The 20,172-nt window shown below is 43.5% G+C and overlaps 1 protein-coding gene across 1 annotated transcript in view; it reads right to left on the bottom strand.

Annotated features, from left to right (window-relative positions):
* The window catches only part of adgrl3.1 (adhesion G protein-coupled receptor L3.1), a 98,467-nt gene that overhangs the window by 10,787 nt on the left and 67,508 nt on the right, over positions 1-20,172 (bottom strand). Inside the window, exons 12-18 of the mRNA XM_061084795.1 lie at positions 16,654-16,776; positions 16,274-16,479; positions 14,755-14,931; positions 12,286-12,495; positions 6,993-7,213; positions 2,937-3,003; positions 1,499-1,590 (exon numbers count right to left, since the gene is read on the bottom strand). Coding sequence (XP_060940778.1) covers positions 1,499-1,590; positions 2,937-3,003; positions 6,993-7,213; positions 12,286-12,495; positions 14,755-14,931; positions 16,274-16,479; positions 16,654-16,776 — 1,096 coding nt within the window. The remainder of the gene's footprint in view (positions 1-1,498; positions 1,591-2,936; positions 3,004-6,992; positions 7,214-12,285; positions 12,496-14,754; positions 14,932-16,273; positions 16,480-16,653; positions 16,777-20,172) is intronic.

The raw sequence follows: 20,172 nt of genomic DNA on the forward strand, positions 1-20,172 counted from the left end.
ACAAGTGATCCGTTTTACAAAGCAGGTTAATGGTTCATTAAGGGATAAGCACCGACTGTAGGAGGTTTCACAGACAAACAAGATGACAAACAGACCAATCACAATACAGCTAGGGAGGATGACAGGCATCTGATTGGAGGGAGGCCTTACCAGAGCCAGTCCTCAACAGAGACAACACATGATGGCTTGAAGTTAAAGAGACAAAGAAAAATGAAAAGATAAAAAATAATGAGATGATGATGATTAACATGTAAATGAAACACTAATGACGTAAAATGATCAAAATCAATTCAGCCTTTAGTGCGCTCAGAGAGGAAAAAGGGAAAAAAGGGTTGTATTTTAAATAATTATTTCATTTTATCTTTCATCTGCCTTTTTTGATCTCAATCCCCTGAACTGCGGCGGGGAAACGATTGGCTGCTTTCGTCTTTATGTCTGCAACGCTTCCCACTTGAAGTCCTACTTAAAACTGCTGTCATGAGAGATAAATTGGCAGTAATATTTAAACGATATATCAAATGAGTGAGCCATTTTGTCATTTATATTCTGAGCAGCCGGCGCATATTGTTTGAATTAGACTGAGCCTTTTGTCTCAGACGAAAAGACGAAGTCCTGATGAGTTAGCTCAGAGACCACGGCTTCATTGTTCTGTGAGAATTAAGTCTTATTCAGTGATATTCTCTGAAGGCGACGCAGGTAACGTGACAAGATGAATTCAGTGGGTGGTGTCTTGAAATAATGTCGAAAATAATGCTTGATGTGACATGCTTAGGTACAAAAAAAACTGATGGACAAAGATTTAAAAAAATATTTTTTGTCTAATGAGATGTTTAATCCCGCCTTTAGCTAAGCTAACCTGGCTCTGTTTAAAGGTAACTCAGTCACTATCCACACGTCATACTTCCAGGCTCAGACTTTAACTTGAACATTTTACACTCAGATGTGCTAGTATGCAGGTTTGTCTTTTTTCCCTCTGCTTCAATTATGCTAATAAACTGTATATAAAGATAGATGACATGTCCTTAAAAGTGAAGCCAAAACCCCCTGGTGGCTGGCCACAGTATTGGTCATAAATCCAGCCTTTTCCAAGTTAGCAAATGGGACATAGGCAAACTAAAAGTAAAATGTCATATTAATTACAACACATTTAAATGTGGTTTCAGTCATTTTAAGTAGTTATTATGAAACAGATATATGCAAGTGTTCATTTTGATTATGATTGACAGCTGAGACTCCTGATTGGTCAAGCGCATTTGTAATGGCGGGATCTTAGCCCCAGTTTTGTAAACAACTAAACAACTGCGTCTCATCCAGCTACATACTGTATTGTGGAGTGGAATCAGTCTATTTACCTTGACAAAAAATAGATAATAAGTATATTTTCCAAAATGTCAAACTATTCCTTGAACTTAACCTACACACACATGCATATTCCCACCCACTTTCACACCCATGAGCACTGGTGAGGCAGCAGACTGGTAAGCACACATGTACTTACTTGATGTTGTCCAGACATCCAGAGTCTGGTTTGAGAATGGCCGTATGGTGGAACATCTTATAAAGAGCGATACCGAGGAAGATTACGTTCAGCTGAAACACACAAACACACACACACACAAGTAAATATTCTGCAGTGATGAGCTTAATTAAAGACACATTGTCACCACCACAGTTCACTCACGTACAGTGCATATCATTTCATTTTCCCTTGCAGCAGTAATTGGCTTGGGGACAGTATCGGCCTATCAACAAACCTTTATGTTCTAAAAATACAGCAGCTGGAGCATCAGAGAAAACACAGCAGTCATTGTGACCATCAATGATCATTGCTGTAATAAAAAATCCAATTCTCACAGTTGCTGTCCAGTCTGCTGTCCTTACCCATTGCTTTGATAGGGTGGTTTAATAATAACTCAACTGGGCTGTTGTGTTAGGTCTCCAAGGCTGTGTATGTTAGCGATGGGTGTAGAGTCATAACAGAGCAGTCCCACCTGCACTGCTCCCACTTACAGCCCCAGTTAGATCAGTGATAGTCTGCCTGACATTTCTAAAATGAGCACAGAGCATCAGTGTACATGCTGACATTCACCTAATTGGGAACATCTCCCATTGCTTTAGTTGTACCTTTTTCACTATATATATAAATATAGTACATGCTTTTTCAAAGTAGGTAGGATGCTTGTGTCTGTGCCTCAAAAGAGTTAACCAACTCATCATAACTTATCATTTATTCAGTGAAAAAGAATAAATTAAAACAAACACACAAATGAATTATGTATTTTTTCCAAATAAAGTTAGCAATCATGTTCATTTACGTTACGAAGTTTTTTTAGCGGTGACTTTTCTCAATGCATCGATTATAAAAACGTTGCTTTCCTACAGTGCTATTCCTTTAAGAATCTTATATGGTTTACTTAGTAAATGTGTTTATACCAGATTTCTACCCTTCCTATGTTATGAAACTAAGAAAATAGTAAGATCAGACAATTTAGCATCTTTTCAGTGGGCAGGAGTGAAAATGAGTCATCCTCTACATTTGTGTTGTTATTATTCCAGGAGGATAAAGACAGTTTGAGAACACTTCAGAGACACTGGATGTTGGCTCTTCTGGCTCTATTATGTTTTTTTTCAAATATTTTTTCCGATTGACACACACATTTCTGCACTATTTTCTAATCGGAAAATGCTTTCAAAATCTCCCTTGGGTGGCATGGCCCAAACCCACTCAGGTTTGGACTAAGCCCCAAATCTATACAACTGTTGAATGATCAAACTGACACATGACGTTTCTCCAGCTTCCACTTACAAAACAAAGAGCTCAGCTAAACCTTAACGCAGCGAGTCGCTTCTGCACGAACATGTATCACCCGCTGCTCTCTGTAACCTACATGCAGCACTATGCCAAGTGGGTGAGCATGTGTGTGCGTGTCTCTCACCATGATGATGAGAGTAGCAGGGCCAATGAAACTCCAGATAAAGTATGTATCCAATCGCAGCCAGCACCTAGAGATGGGGAGAGAGAAGAGATAAACAGTGAGTACAAGGGAGAGAGAATAAGATATAGAGAGAGAGTGAGAGAGAGAGAGACAGAGAGAGACAGAGAGACAGAGAGAGAGAAAGAGAGAGACATCATGCATGAGAAACAGAGTGAAGAAGAACAGGAGAAAGGAAAGACGCAGAGGGATTAAAAACATGCCCCAGTCTCAGATGGATGTAGGGTAGCAAGGATTTACCATCAGAGGACAGGACATGCATCACAGTTACACACACACACACACACACACACACACACACACACACACACACACACACATACACACGCAAGGAGAAAAAGCCATACATTACATGCCACACAGTATATCAAACGCATCAGGTTAGAGGGAGGACAAAAAGAATTGGTGCAGATGAAAAAGTGAAAGAGACGGAGAGCAGTGGGAGAGGCGTCGCAGGACGGAGAAAAATACACCGCGGTCTATGCACCCCTCAAATATACATCACACACGGAGGGCGAGACAGCGAGGGATGAGCACCTGTGATAAATAAACCCTCAGTCCCCCCTTAGGGCACAGATATATGACACAGCCACATCCTGCAGTCGCAAAAATATGACATGACTGTGTTCATTTTAATCCTGAGTTATGGATGCAGCCCTCACGCCCGGCTATTTATGGAGTCTGGGAGTGGCGGCGGTGAGGTTAAAGGAGAGGGGGTACACACACACACACACACACACACACACACACACACACACACACACACACACACACACACACACACACACACACACACACACATACACACACACACCGATTTCTGACCACAAGGTTAGCGTTGATGGTAAAAGATAAACTGCTGTATGCTAAATTATACTAGCCCCAAACATTTTCACTCATCAATTGCAGTAAGCAGGAGAAGGGGAAAAAAAAAAAAAAAAGAAAGTGGCCCGCCTGCCCTCAGTTGAGGTCGGACCCAAAGGGCTGCAGGAAAAAAAAAAAAGGTACCTGAGTAAAAACCGCTGGAGCAAAATGGCCGACTGATTCACGACCAGCTGCTTCTGAATTATTAATCTTTCAATTTCCACCACATTAGAGAGCCCTCCATTACAGGTCCCTGACTGTGTCACTGTATCCTCCATTAGGGCTCCTCTGCTAAGTCATAGCCAGCTTCATTATGGGACGGGAGATAGACTCAGTGCCACTGGCTAATACAAGGGGGGGGGGAGAGAATGGCGGTGTGATGCGTGTCAAGGTGACACAGGGGGGGGTGCAGATGATATTTGCCGAGGTTTTTGTTTCAATGCGTTATGTCAAACACGAGGAGCAGCGCCATTTTCAAGGGCTGACTGATGAATGAGTCACTAGAGAGAGAGTTTTATGCTTTAAATGAAAATAGCTTTCCGTTTCTTCTCAAAGTCCACGAGGCACAGGGCCATTACAAGCATGAAAAGTGGTTGTTTGGGTGAAGGACAAGAATTCATTTTTGGGTGAAGTTAGTCTTCTACATCTTCACTGATTTCAATATCCCTCTTTATTAACAATATGCTCCCTCAACGTATTACTTGTTTTTTGGGGGTTTGCTGCCTTTAAACCGCAGCTATTGTGGACACCAGTCTGTTGGCTAATGGCATGCAGTCTGATTATTCATCCACAGCTTGGCATTCAGACACTCATGTTTTAACGATGGTCCCACGATGAAATATTGATCTAAGTGGTATACGGACTGGTGTGGCCCGACGCTTAAACACTGCTAAATTCAACCCTTTCCTCATCTTCCAGCCTCCGAGGTGACGTGAAGCTGCGAGGTCTGATCTACAGAAGACCCCCCCCGCCAGCAGCACAGGACGTGGGCATTTGAGCATGTGAATCATTTAACAGCCCTATAGTGTCCCGTCGTATTTCACTTTCTATATGGAGACGCTCATTTATTAGCAATTGAGGGAAGAGATTTTTTTACCAGATACAAGTTTTTTCAATGCACAGTTCCGCGTTGATAATGCCCTTTCTTACAGTTGGAGAGTGGAGGACAGGTCACGGACTTCCTAAGTGCACCGTGTACATTTATGCACATCCTGCACTTAATATGCATACGCACACGCATGAATAAAATGTGGGACTCTCGAAGTGTCTTCTCAGAGTCACAGCATGAATGGAGTGGACAGGTCAAGCGTGTGAGACTGTTGTTATTTTCACTCTGGTGTATTTGTGTGTGGCCTATTGTGCATAAACTTCATATGAATGAGATGCTGCCTGTCTTGGATTCACTCTGTGTTTCCAGTTGGACGAGTCCAGCGTGCGTGAATATGTTTCCATGGGCTCTTAATGTATGTCCTCATCCCACTCACTGTCCTTCCTCTGGGGAATCTTCCCTTTTGTTTGTTTACACACACCAGTGCAGAACAGTGTTGATGGGTGCACACTCTGACACACTGGCCCATCACTTCACTTTCTGTCTTTCCATCCTCACACTCAAATATTCAAATCCCTTCTTTTCTCCCTCAGGCTACATCCATACCACTACGTTTACGTGGGAGAGCAGCAAACTGAAATGATCTCTGTCCATACTAACTCACCTCAGAAAGCATATCACATGACCACTCACATACACTGGGCATGCTTGTGCTAGTTCAAACACGAGGGGTCAGATCTCACTGGACAAGGGAATAGTTGTAGATTGCCCCAAAAGGAGCTTGTCTCCTGATCATGTTAACAGTTGTTTCATTGTAAAATGCAGAATCTAACTGCATAACAGCTGTTAACAAAGACAACAGAGTCAGCAAGGCTTATAATTCCCCATGTTGTGAACTAAACTGGTAGCCGAGTAGCCTGGGTGCCAGACGAACCTAGCCCCGCCCACAACATTTTCGGTCGGGAAGTTCGATCTGGAGTCGCTCAGTTGGGGAGAAATTATCTCCGAACAGAAGCTGTTCGGACCAATCAAATTGTCAGGGCGGGCTTTATACAATGATGGACAGATGATCAACAGTAACGTAATCAACCACGTCATCAAAGAGCGCTTGGGTTGAATTAGTTTTTCAACAAACATGCCTGCCGCTGGAGAGCTGAGATGTGTCGATGCTGCCATTGAGTCTGTTTTAGGAGACATCGACAGCGCATTCATTTTGAAAGAGGAGCAGAGAAACGCGATCAAGGCATTTGTAGATCGAAAAGATGTTTTTGCCGTCCTCCTACGGGATTCATACGTCACATACTAGGTTGCTCTGATTGGTTGTAGGTCTATCCAACTGAGCGAAGAGGCATTTTTTTTCCTGGTTCGGTTGAAACACGCCCCATAATCACAGCCCAATGGAGCCGTCTCAGACTCATATTCTGACTAGAATCATGGGTATGACAACGTCAGGCTAGTAGCCGAGGCTAATGCCGGTTGTTTTCATCAGGAAGGGATGGATGTGATCGGGAGCCCGACGAATCAGAGAAGGTTACATCGTGACCGAAGCACCCAATCTACGACGTCATCAGTGGACATTTTTCAGGAGTTTTCCAACTAATAAGGGACCAGCAGTGATAAGAAAGGTCTGTGCTTTAGTGGCTCTAAACTCTGGAGTAGTGTGGACGCCAGGTGCATCTGTATCGGGTTGATATGGATGCTACCATGGATGAAGCCTCAGACTGCTCCACCATACTCCCCCCCCATCTTCCCACGAGTTAAATCCTTCCATATTCACACATTGTTGCTGCTGTGCTCATTCAGCCACTCTAACGTGCATCCTCCCCCCCCCCTGCTTGTACCCACACTTCCCCTCCCGTCTTGCATCCTTCTCTCCCTCTCTCCGCTCTCAACCTCGCTGAATTGACTCTTCAGAGGTGCCACAGCTTGGAGACTCCACTGTGGCAGACACAGCCAAAACGACATCAGGCACTTCAGACCCCCCTCCCCCCCTTTCCCTCTCTGCCCCCATCATCCATCCATCCATCCATCCTTCCTTCACGCTGAACGCTCCCTCTCACCCCCCCTCCCACCCCTTCTATCCTTACACTCGGTCAGTGCCGTAGCTCCTGTAGTCCACCGCGGCGGAGACAGCCACGATGATGGCAGGTACTCCGTATCCTGCCAGGTAGAAGTACTTAGTCCTGGAGTGTTCGCTCTCAAACACCTCCACCAGCATGATGTAGAGCTGCACCCCTTCCAGGAACATCCAAGTGAAGGCTGCCAAGAAGAAGAAATGGAGCAGGGCCGCGAAGACTGCACAGGCAATCTGGAGAGGGAAGGAAAAGACGGAGAGGATTTAGAAATACAGTAAAAACCACATGGAGCGGTGCTCGAGAAATATGTAACCCCGGGGGACAGTTGCGCTGATGAGATGGCGGGAGAGAGACACAAACACTTCAGGCGATAAGAGCGTGAGTAAGACTTTATTGTCGTCACACATAGGGCCGACAATTCTGGAATAGACAGGAGAGGGCGAGCACGAGGCAGGAAGCAACAGAGGGAGCTTCACAATCATAGTGTAGTATAACAGCAATTACAGGCGACAGAATGACTCTAAATCACTTCAAGATAGCAACATTAGTAGAGCCTCCTTCGCACTTTACTCCACGTCTACATCGACGAGTTATTTAAGAAGATAGATGGGAGAAGACGAGTGACAAGTCGGTGCTGCAGCCTGTGCTGATTGACCACATTTCAAACAGAAGCACTTTCAAAAGGGGGCTGAGAGAGAAGAGGAGGGAGGGGGTTATGGAGGAGGGCAAATTACTTGGCAGCACTGTAGAGAATACAATGTGATTTTTTTTTGTCAATGCCAAGGATGAACAGAAATAAGGAAAGAAAATGACTCAGCAACTTGGTGTGAAAGAGACAAAGCACCTATAAAAATTGACACATTTTAGAGCTCGTGGAAAAAGGCGGCAGTGACATCAGTTTAGAAACTGAATATCTGGAGGAAAGAAATCAGGTTTAATGCTTTAACTACAGGCGAACCGTGGATTTTCAATAAACTATATAATCAAACAACTGTGAATATTGTTTTGGTGTGGCAAGGGGGATGAAAATAACTAATGAGATTAGCAGAACGTGAGTAAATGGAGATTAAAACACATTGTTTGAATCATGTGAATAGAGATGAATGAAGGGGAGGAAGAGTTGAAGAGACCGGTGATAAAATGTTCTTTTCAGACATTAACTGCAGAAAATGTAGATTGGCTCTGACTTCAACCTAATCCGCACGTATGCTTGACTCATCCACCCATCACCTACCCAAAGGAATTATTTTCTCTATCTCAGAGACCTGCACCCACATGAATATTCCTAAAATACAATAGCGTCCACTGTGTGAGGATTTGAGCGACTCTGCCTCCTCTGAATGATGCGCCCGGCTGCAGTGATGAGCGCTCGCTTGCAGCAGGGATGCACAAGGTTTGTTTGCAAGGAGCTGCAGCCGTGGGAATGAGTTTCTCCCAAAAAGAAAGCAAATTGCCCTAAGATGACTCGTCCATTTCTCCTAACAGAGATGCCCTATTATCAGAAATGTTCATTCTTCTGACCCTACCCATCCGACCTGTGGATCTACGGCAAGTCTGCAGGTATAACTGCAACCTGCTCATCACTACTGCAGATATTTTCCTCTCACGTATAAAGAATCCATCTTCTGGGGCTACATGCTTACTACCACGTTTTTTTACTAGGTGGTTGTTAGTTACAGAAAAAACTAGGCTACAAACAAGAAGCAACAATAGAAAAAAGTAAGAGCAGAGATGTCCCTTCTTGGATCGATGACGGTTACTAAGGAGTATGAGGTGGCCACGGAGGTTTAGGTTTTCTTCTGGACTTAAACGCAGCCCCCGGAGTTTTCAAAATAAATTGGGTCCAGCAGCATTTCTGACATTTTGTTTGCTTTCTCACATATTCAGCCCCTCTGAGTAATTTGAGAAAAAGTGTTCGGACTTTATGTTTGAAAGAAGCTTTAAAAAATAAGCCTGACTCTCTCCTGAATGGAAAAAAAAAGGAAAATCCCAGCAGCAAAGGATGAGTAGTCGAAAAGTGAAAGAGGGTTATCAAAACTAAAAACAACATTAACAATTTCAGCAGGAGGAAAGGAAGAAAAGAGTGCTGCTTCAGGAGAGAGGACGAGGAAAGAACGAGCGGCGAGATTTGGCCCGCTACGTTCACGGCAATGTTCTGATCTAAAGAGTCTCTCCTCAATCCCTGAATGGGAGAGAGAGAGCAGTCAGACTTTTATAATGGAGGGGTTTTCAGCGAGAGACAATTACCTAATGTCTGAGAGACAATGAGTTTAGGGGGCGAGGGAGTCACTCATTTCCATTTCTAATGATCGCACAGTGTATTTTACACACACAGACACAGGCACACACACGCACACACAGTACACACACACACACACACACACACACACACACACAGGTAAAAAACAGGCTGATTATGCAAAGTCATTTACTTTTCCTGCTGGAATTACTGGCTTAACCGGCTGTGAGCTAAGTGACGCTGAAGATGTTAATGGGGGTCACAAATAGTCACCGGTAATTAACAGGAGGACGCCACACACACCGATACAGCGGCACACACACGCACAAAGGAACCCGATCCCTCCTACACAAACACACACACACCAAAGACAAATACACAAACCTCAATGTCAAAACGCATTATGTCAAATTTGCCTCGTCTCTTCATCCGCAATGAGATTGTTTTCTCATTGAACTCTCAGCAGGATGCAAACGCGTGAGGCTTTACTTTAATATGGGGGAGGTAAAGGATATACCCCAGGGTGCGTCCTCCCCCATAAACACACACTCCAATGATTAAATGATGATTAAACGAGTTAACAGAAGAAAAAGAAAACATGGGCTACCTTTACACTAAAGGTTTCATATACTATATAACACATACAAACAGATTGTCGTTCAATGAGCATAAAAGAAATGAAAGGACAATTTCACATCAGAGAATAATTCGATTTCCTTATAAATGATTTGCATATTAAATGCAGATCGTGCATGTTATATACAACACGCGCTGTGACTGAGGCTACATCCATACTGCTATGTTCTCGTGATCAGTTTGAATCCCTGTCCATACTAAAATGCAGGTGACCAATTATAAACAAGACATGCGCAATGGACATTTTGTTGTTAGTTGCAGATTGGGATATGCTAACTTGTCTCCTACACAATTTAACTGCAAAACATGTATTAGCAAAGTCCACAGAGTCAGCAACATTCCTATGTCATCGATTCCAAATGTCTCCTGTCCACTGAGTTTTTAAACAAAGAAGTGGACAGCAGCGTTCCACAACTGCCTTTTAGCAGCTCTTAAACTGCAGAGTAGTGTGGACACCAGGTTGTATCCGTAGTAGAGTTGATTACAAACAAAAAAGGTAGTAGTGCTGATTTAGCCTGGCACACGATTCACAATTGAGCCAGTCAACCTGATCCAGGACCTTGAGAGGACAGGCCATGACTAATAAACCTCTGTCGCCCACGGACATGTTGAAACGACCGCATTCATGCACAGCTTTTACAAGAATGCACCGGAATCATTGAACGCTGCTTGACACTTTGATGCACACAATGACATACAGCCGATACACACACTGAGCCGGGATAAAAACCCAAGGTTGTTCTGAATGTCAACATGCATTATTTGACCCCGGCTCGGGAGCTGTTTGCCATTCCAATTGATTTTGTGTAGAATTTCCATAAAATTATATTAAAAACCTTTTTATTTGATTCATTCCTCTATATTTTATCTCAAAATATAATTTCAAAAATAAATGGAACAGTTTTGTTCAGCACACAGGACAGCATTAACTCTCGGTAATTCTCCAGTACATTAGCAGGGATGTGTGGGGACTCCTGTGAAATTGCGTTAATATTGCTTAATATGAACAGTCAAACGCAGGTTGAACCCATATTTACAATCCTGCCTCGCATGAGATTTGTTTGTGATCTTTTTATTTACCACACAAACATCCTCCTCACAACCAGTGGGATTCCCTGCTACTGTTGCCTGAGGAGAAAATGACTAACAGATGCAAATGTTGACATGAACTCAGCTAAGATAATAAAAAGCTTTAATAGATAATCTACAATAGAGCCATTCATGAATCAGTGGTAATGGAGCAAAGACAAGCCAGAGTACGTATTTATTATATTTGTGTTACTTCTCAAGGACTCTACATATTTACTACCTTTACTAAGTAGGTTTTTCCGTGTGCATATATTACAGAAAATCTACTGGAAGGATTACCAGGAAACTTGGTGGAGGATGCAGTGTGGGTCCTGATCAGGGGGGTTAGTAGAGGAATTATATTTCAATTTCTTGTCAATTGTCATCAGTTTTAACAATTTTCCAAGATTTCTCAGAAAACAGATCTGACATGTTTAAAAGACTGATATTTATGAGTGTGTGATATTGATAAAAATCCAGATCTAGGGAATTAAATGCGGTTTCATAAGTGGACTGTTGGGCGAGTGCCCTGAAGTGTCATATAATATACATATTATAAGTATAATAAATATACCTCTTGAAAAGTAACCTAAATATTATACATATTTATAGTAAAATAACAAATTAGGTTCTGTTATAGATGTTATATCGGCTTTGCTTTAGTTGGCAATGCTTTCTCAACTATCAACAAACTGTAAAATGATTAATATGATTGTCGACCTCTTCCACTAAGTATAGTAGTGATGTCATGGAAAAATTAAACATGTGCAGTTAAAACAAATCCATTAATTCAGTGGTTGCCTTGCTGCTTTTTCCTTGTCACAATGAATGTGGAATATAAAAATAAAACATTACATAACTATTTGAATACGCAGATATTGTTTGTTTTAATAGCGACTCAGATGAATTCCAGCTTCTGATTCATTCTGGGAACGCTGCGTGTCACAAACCTGCTGTTTCTTATTCATGTGGTGGTAATGTGGTCAACCACTGACAGCAAGTTAGTAAACATTTCACAATTGACTCTGCCAACGTTGCAATATAATCAGTAGTATAATCATAGTCAGTGGACGATTATGCCGAGCCTGTGCCAGTGCAGCATGAATAAAAAAGCTGCTGTCAAATGAAGCCTGTGAACAGAAAGAGTCGTTTTTTATTTCTTTCTATATCTAGTTCACAATTTAATATTGATCATCTTGTCATAGCTTGTAGTTAAAATAATAAACACAGACTCTATCATCTATACACCCGGGCCTGGAGCCAATCCCAGGCGGGGGGGGGGGACACCCAGGACAGGTCCCTAGCGTATGGCACGGCCGTTCTACACAGATACACACTGAAAAGAAAATCCATTCTCCTTACCGGCTGGTCGGCCCTGTTGATCCCGACCAGGAACAGTGACTCGGCGATGAAGAGGCTGATGCAGAGGTTCTTGTGGATGGTGTTGCGGTCGCTCTGCAGCCCGCGGAAGAAGCAGAAGGTGAAGATGCAGATGAGCAAACAAACCAGCGACAGCAGGATCCCCACCCACGTGATCACGTCCAGGAGCAGGTCGTGCATGCTGTCCGCTTTCTGTGAGACGCACAAAAAACAGAGAAAGGCAAAAGCATGAGGGGTTTATTTGATACAAGTTAAGCTTTAGTTTATTAAAATCCATCTATCCCAGTTAAGAGCTTTTTTGAGAACTAACCTGGGCCCTGAAATGATTCTACCTGTGTTAACTAATGTGGAAAAAATGCTTCATGAGGGAAATGTGTGCAAATTTATTTCTAAAATGTACTCCATGTTGCTGAATGAGTGCCCAAAACCAGGATTACACAGATCCAGGGTGAGATGGGAATCAGACTTGAATATAGCAATCGATGAACAACTCTGGTCAGATTTGTGCCAGAATAGTCTGTCAGCAACGGTTAATGCCCGGTACAGACTTGTGCATTATAATTTTCTTCATCAACTGTACCTCACCCCACAGAAGCTACATAAATCCTAACCTGAATTGTCAGAAATGTGTTTTAGATGTGGTAGAGAGGTTGGCTCCTTCCTACACTGTACCTGGCTTTGCACAAAGGTGAGATCCTTTTGGTATGACTTTTGTTATGCCTTAACTCAGATCACAGGAGTTACCTTTCCATTGGATCCTGAGCTATGTTTACTGGGAAACTTTACAACTTTCAACGGGTCTTTAACGAAGCTCCAAATTAAATTTGCAGAAATTGCTTTATGTGTGGCCAGGAAATGTACAGCAATGACTTGGAAGTCTGATTCCCCGTCTCTCATAGACAGATGGTCTGTGGAAATGAACAGTTGTATTCCTCTTGAAAAGATTACATATAGTCTCAGAAAGAAATATAAGTTATTTTTGAAAATCTGGCAGCCTTATTTGGAGTACATGGATACACCACCAACGGTATCATAGGACTGTAACTATTTGGAGCTCTAAATTACATTATTTACTGTGTCATTGCGGTATTTCTCTGTGATGTGTCATCCTATGCACCATCTTTTATTTTTTTCTCTCTTTGTTTGGGGGGAATTAGTTACTTTATTTATTTAATTAGTTTTATTTCATCTCTGTGTGTATTTTTTTTAATTTTGTTATGTAATTTTCTGCGATGTTTAATGTAGAGTGTTCTGTATGCTCTGCATGTTCTCTTGAATTGTGAAATTATTTGGAAAAATAAAATTTTCTAACAAAAAAAATCCATCTATACACTATCTAGACCGCTTTATCCTTTGAGGGTCCCAGGGAGGGGTGGAGCCACCCAGCCAACTTTGGGCTAGAGGTGGGCTACACCCTGGTAAGCTTGCCTGGATGTGGCAGGCCCAACAGACAGAGACACACAACCAATTAAATCTTAGATACAGGGGCATTCAAACTTCATACAGTAAGGTCAACCCCGGCTATCGAACCAGGGACCCTCTGCTGTGAGGTGACAGCACTGTACCACTGTCCCGCCCTTCGCAGAAATGGTACAAGTCATATTGTTGTTACACACTAACAGACACACAGGCAGACCCCCCCTCCCCTCCCCTGACGGAGTCTGGCTGTGTGTCGCTGAGCGTTCAGGGCCGCAGCGTTACGCCGCGTTGCACAGGTGCTCTGGCTCTATCCATCAGTGTCCTGCAACCTGGCAGGCGGAGCAATGTTCAACATTGCACTGCTGTGATGGATCTACTGCTCAAACCCCTCACAGTGTGTTCAAAGGGGGGGGGGCTGCCGAGGCATAGCTCTGACCATGACCCCTTCAGAAGTAACACACATCCTCGGGCCCGGAGGGAGAAGCGAGGGTGTCGCGAGTTATCCGGAGTTACGGGAGCCGATTTGGGAAAAGGAACTTATCGTGACAAAAGATGGAGACAAAAGAAGGTGCTTATCCCACACACAGCGGGACAAAGGGGTTCTTATCCACTGCCCACTCTGACTCGTGGCTGTCAAAGTCATTTTTTTTTCTCGTCACTCTAGAAATGAAACTAATAGAATACAGTCTCGTGGAAGGTGAACTTAATTTGATCTTTTTCGCTGAATTAGTTTGAGGTGCATATTTTTTCTTCTGTCGTCTCAGATTCAACATCAGGCCAGATGGAACAACTGTAAAAAAAATCATCTGTGAATTCTCCCCTGCCAAGTTTGATTTCTCAGATCCAACGTCTCTGGAGAGTTCAAATCTATTTTCCTCCTCTTCCTTCCTTCCCTTCCCTCCCACTTTTTTTCCCCCAGGATGTGTTGACCAGCCTTTTTGCCAGCCACCACTAATCAAATGATGAACAGCTGACCCTTTGATATTGCCCCTCCCCGCCTCCTCTGGCAGGCTCGGCGGAACAAACGCCTACCTTGACCTCCACGTGGGCCATAAGCACCGCAAAGCTGGTGAGGTGTGTGCAGGAGCAGCTGGTGTGTGTGCGATTGGTGCCCAGCAGACGACAGTCCTGCGTCGACCAGATTCCCATCATGGTGCGTTTGGAGTAGCTCCAGAACGAACAGTTGGGATTGAAGTTTTCTTCCGAATGCTAAGGAGAGAGGGGGGAGAGAGAGTTAGACATGGAGAGAGAGAGACAGAAAGGAGGAGGGGTGGGAGAGCAAGGAGACAGAGAACAGATACTTAGTCATGGGGAGGTGGGAGGCAGAAGCATGAAAATGTTGGGAGAGCCAAAAAAAAAAGTGAGAAAAGTGGTGGGAGGACTTGGTGGAGAGGCGATGGAGAGGAAGAGACACAGAGAGGGAGTCACAACACACACACACACACACAACAACAACAACAAAACAACAAACAGAAGGGACAGAATGAGAGAGCGCAGCAACAAATAAACACAGAGTCATGGCAGGAGGTGGCGGTGCCGTGTCCGTGCGTGTAGGAGCTGCTCGTGTTGTGTAAACTGATGAACCTGTGTGTGTGTGTGTGTGTGTGTGTGTGTGTGTGTGTGTGTGTGTGTGTGTGTGTGTGTGTGTCTGCGTCTGTGTGTGAGATGCTTTAGGGAAGTGCTCTTAAAATGAGCAACTGTAAGTGTGGGGATTTTTCTCTTCTTGAGCCAACAAGCTGAAACACCAACTGGAGACGAATTAGCTTGTTGGTTAAGAAACTAAATACTCACCACAATGTGACTTTTAAAAGTCACATTAATCAATTGCAAATGTATTCAGTGTGTGATTATTGTTTTTACCAGAGTTGTTTTTTTAGGTCCACTGAGAAGATGTAAAATCAATTGGGACAAGTTAAGTTTTGTCAAAGCAAATGAGAAGTTTTCTGGTGCATACACAAAACTTTCTAGTTTGCAAACATATTGTTCTAGTGTGCATGCAAAAGTTTCTGGTAACTTAAAAAACAATAAAATAAAAAGCCCTCAGTGCTCCGTAGAATAATTCCCTGAAGCTGCGAGTCACTGTTTTTTGTTTTGTTTTTATAAATATTCCAATGGGGCAAAATTTCACATTATATTATTTGAAGCCTTCTTGACAAAGAAAATACTTGTTACAGTAAATAATATTTATTATTATTATTGGTTTTGGTGTCTCGTGGTTGTTTGATTCCATTTATCATGTTATTATTCCAGTTCTGTGTTTTCTTTGCCCCTAACTCCGATGTCCATTCAGATCCATCCTCACCCGTGTTGACACCTGTTGGCTGCTCCATATAATTATACTGTTAATAATTACTCTTTGAGTTATCAGACTGTTTTCATGTTTCTCAATCATCAGTGGCTCTGTTGTGCTTGTGGGCCTGGACTTTCAGAAAAGCTTCACATATCACCATCCTTTTCCTTTCACCTCTTTTTTCCCCTCCTCTTCCATTATCCAGCACGCTATTTCTTTTGAATGTTTACAAAGGGAGGTCACGACCCGCAGCTCACTTACCTGCAGGTGTTTGACAGTGAAGACCACGGGCTCAGACAGGTAAACCTTATTGCTCTCCTTGTTAATGGATGCCGTGATGACCGGGGAGTTGACGATCACAGAGTAATTAGGGTAGACCGCCTCACTGCTCAGCCTGACGCTGGCGTTCTCCGTCGACAGGTAGGCGCCCAAGTTCCTGTACAGGACAAACGCCATCCTGATCTCCCCTGTCGGAAAGACACACAGATACACATGAGGGGAGCTCGAGATAATTGTTGACTAACACCACGAGGACAGAAATAGACTGAGGGAGTGTCAGACGGAGCGAAGGAGAGAGACACGGTCGGCCACAGACTTCATTGTGAGAGAAGGAGGGAGAGAGTGTGTGATTTCTCCTCTACCGTTTCTGCCGTGCTGTTTGAGAGTGCTGGCTGACAGCTGGATGGAGTTTCCATGTAGCTCAGACTGAGGGAACGTCAGGTCTGCGAGGTTCCCCTCCGTGCTCAGCCTGGCCACTTCCAACTCTGAAAAACACACACACACACACACACATTAGACACACGTAGCATGAGGATTTGTTTAACAGCCCCGTAATAACCATGTTTTCTCACTAAGTGCAGCAGAACACAGGCATGAATCCTGAAGCGGTTTTTCTAGCTTTTCCCCAAACAAAGAAAAGGAAACAGCTGACACGCATCCGAGTGTTTTATACTAAAAAGGCAACAACGTCTTCAGGCAACTGGTCCAACACACGCGAGGTGGATAATCCAGCCTGTCTCTTCTACTGTGGGAATCTAATTTCCCCAATCGGGTTCGTTAGCACATTCCTGATTACGGCCGCGTAATGTATTCGATAAAAGTTTCTAATTAAGGACTAATTATACCTTTGGTGTATTGCTACCTTGTGCTTCTGAGCGATTTGGTGATTTAGACAATGCTTTTGGCGGTGAAAACAGCTCTCCCTGATCAAATAAACAACACAAGGACATCCTCGAAATGGAAATGAGAGTGGGAGAGGAGGAGGTGGAGTGGGAGAGGAGGAGGGGGAGAGGAAGGGAAGTTGAAGAGGTCAGAGAGAAGTGCTGGAAAGAGAGAAAAAAGGAAAAAGGAGGCTAGTCAGAGGGGAATAATGGATGAGATGAGCGAAGGGTGGCGTAGAGTGAAGAAGATTACTGTGGCTACAGACATTTCTACTACTGTATATTTTAGTTTGGGCATGAGTGGTCAAGTGATTTGCATTTTCAGGCCCGTCTCAGTTTCTGCTTGTCCAGACTGGAGCTTTTAAATCCAAACAGGGCCGGGAGCGTTTCCAAACTTCTCCATTTCAGATGGCTCTGAAACCCCGGAGTCGTGTGGACGTCGGGCGAATCCTGAGCAGGGGTGACGCCTTTCCAAATGAAAGCATAGTTAGGTGGATGTATATATAGTTATGTGTATGGACTATAGAGTAAAATATGAGGCCGAGAAGCGAGAGATAAAAGGTGTGGGAGAGAAGCAGAATGAGGCAGGCAGACGTAAACACAGACGCTGAGATGCAAATAAAGAAAGAGAAACACTGGTTAAGTGTCCCTCACTTTCACATGAGCCAAACTAAATATTCAAGATGTGCACACACACACACACACACACACACACACACACTCATCCACACCCATCCACAGCGGCGGGGTATCAAAACACACTGAGTCTAATCTAATTAAAGGATCCTTGTCATGACAATCCTCCTCCAAAGAAACACCCTTGTTCATTATCGTTATCACACACTCACGCTGTTACCGCTGTTACCTTCCAATCACTGATTTGGTTCTAATAATAACACTATTTATTCATCTTGATATGACTGCACTGCACAGTCGCTCACACTAAATCCAAAAGAATCACACAGCATAGCTGCAGTGGCTTCTTTCAAAGACGCGTCATTCAAATACTTTGTTCGTGTCACTCACTCTCCTCTGATGGCCTTGGAAAAGAAGGGAGGGGGCTTAAGACGTGCCAGGAAAAGAAGGGTAGAAAGAAAGGAAATGGAGAGAGAGAGAGAGAGAGAGAGAGAGAGAGAGAGAGAGAGAGAGAGAGAGAGAGAGAGAGAGAGAGAGAGAGAGAGAAAGAGAGATGAGAGGCGGTATCGGGCCAGTTATGAATAAAGAGGAGAGATAATCACGGTGGATCTGCCCACTGGATTAGCTGGAAGGGAAGATTAACGGCACAGAAAAGGAGACGAAAGCGGAGACAAAAAATGTTCCACTAAGAGATAATTTCCTGTTTTAAGTCCTTCAGAGATGTGGTAGCCTACATCTCCAAGGCTGTTTATGTAACTATGCTGTATTTATGAGGCGCGTTAAGGAGGAAAGAGAATTGGAGGAGATACAAGTCTGAAATTATGTAAGGTAAGATGGTGTAGGAGGCCGTTTGCTGCCTGGGAATGTTCTACTTCAACTCCAGCAGGAAGGAGACGGGGAAGTCACGTTGGAGGGATCCGACTGTCTGTCTCTGATAGGAGCCGGATGAAATGTTATCGCCGCGTTGTGCGACTTAAATAGCTGTGATTTCACTGCTTACTGATGTGAAAGTGAGCAAAAAAAAAAAACCCTCAGAGCGTCGTTTGACATTCCGCCGCCGCCGCTGACGCCCTCAAGCGTGCGCTCATCCGGCCGCGTCCTCACATCATCTTCTCCACTTCTCCCTCTCTTCCTCCTCCTTGCCTGCTCCTCCTCCTCCTCCTCCTCTCCACTTCATGTCTGATTGAGTGACGGAAGTCCAGCGAAGCCTCGTAACGGCGGAGTGATGTGTTGGGAAGTTTTGAAATATTAAATCAAAAAAAGTCGGGGGGTGGGGGGGGGAGTAAACAGCGGGATAATCAAGGGAAATGGATGCGAGCGGCGAGCAGATGAAATGATGGCTCAGATGTATGTCATCATCCAGAGGCATGAAAAGCACTGAGGCTGTTTTTTGCTCTCCAGCATTTCTGGGTCCATGGGCCCACTGATGAGAAGATCACTGGGAGGAGATGATGGAAGGAGGAGAAATAGAGAGCAGAGGAAGGGGGGTGCACGTACATTCATAATAACCAGCTTTGTTCTGTTCATTCAATTCCTCCTCCAAGTGGAGGGATGAAACAGAGACCAGAGAAATAAAGAAATACAAATTATTGTCTCCGGCAAACAATTCATGCCCGCCCTTAGAAGCCCCAAGGCCACTTCTTTCCCTGTATCCTGTTAGATTAGGTTGAGTCTCGGTGGATTTGTTCCTTCAAAGCCTCTCACACAACAACCTGCACCTCTTCATCGTGACCTTTCTGCACGTCCCTGCTCCTTGTGAGAGAGCAAATACGCAAAGCTGTAAATACACGTTGTACCAGAAATACATGTTTTTTTTGCAAACAGCATTTAATGAACTGATGCAATGCTAAAATGTATGATTAGGTTATTTAAATATCGTTTTGTTTCTTTTATTCAATTAAAAGGTCGTGTCTGGAACTTTGGGCGCTCGGGTTCTCTCAATTAAAACAACAACAAAAGGACGTAGTTTGATGACATCGTGAAGCAGCATGGGATCATGGGAGATGAGGCAATGTAATAAAGTAAATCATGAGTCCACTGGAGTGAACTATGTCGTTTGCCCTGGAAGTTACAGCAGCGAAGCAGATATGATGCAATAAAAAAAGCAAAAAAACTAAAACCTCCCGTTGTCTTGAGTAAAATTGGGGATTTTCTAGATTTTAACATTGCTGGAAACATTTGGAAATGATGTTAGCGCATAAATCAACTAAATTTGGATATATAATACATTTTTTTTCCAAACTATGTCTTGAACAGGTAATCAATGGAAATCTATTTGATATAATTTGAGATACAAAAATCTGCTGGAAATGTCTTCAGGCAGAATACTCAGTTTGATAATGATTTTGGATTGAGAAATGCAGA

Source organism: Limanda limanda, chromosome 2 (assembly GCF_963576545.1).
Source record: "Limanda limanda chromosome 2, fLimLim1.1, whole genome shotgun sequence".
Lineage (NCBI taxonomy): Eukaryota > Metazoa > Chordata > Actinopteri > Pleuronectiformes > Pleuronectidae > Limanda > Limanda limanda.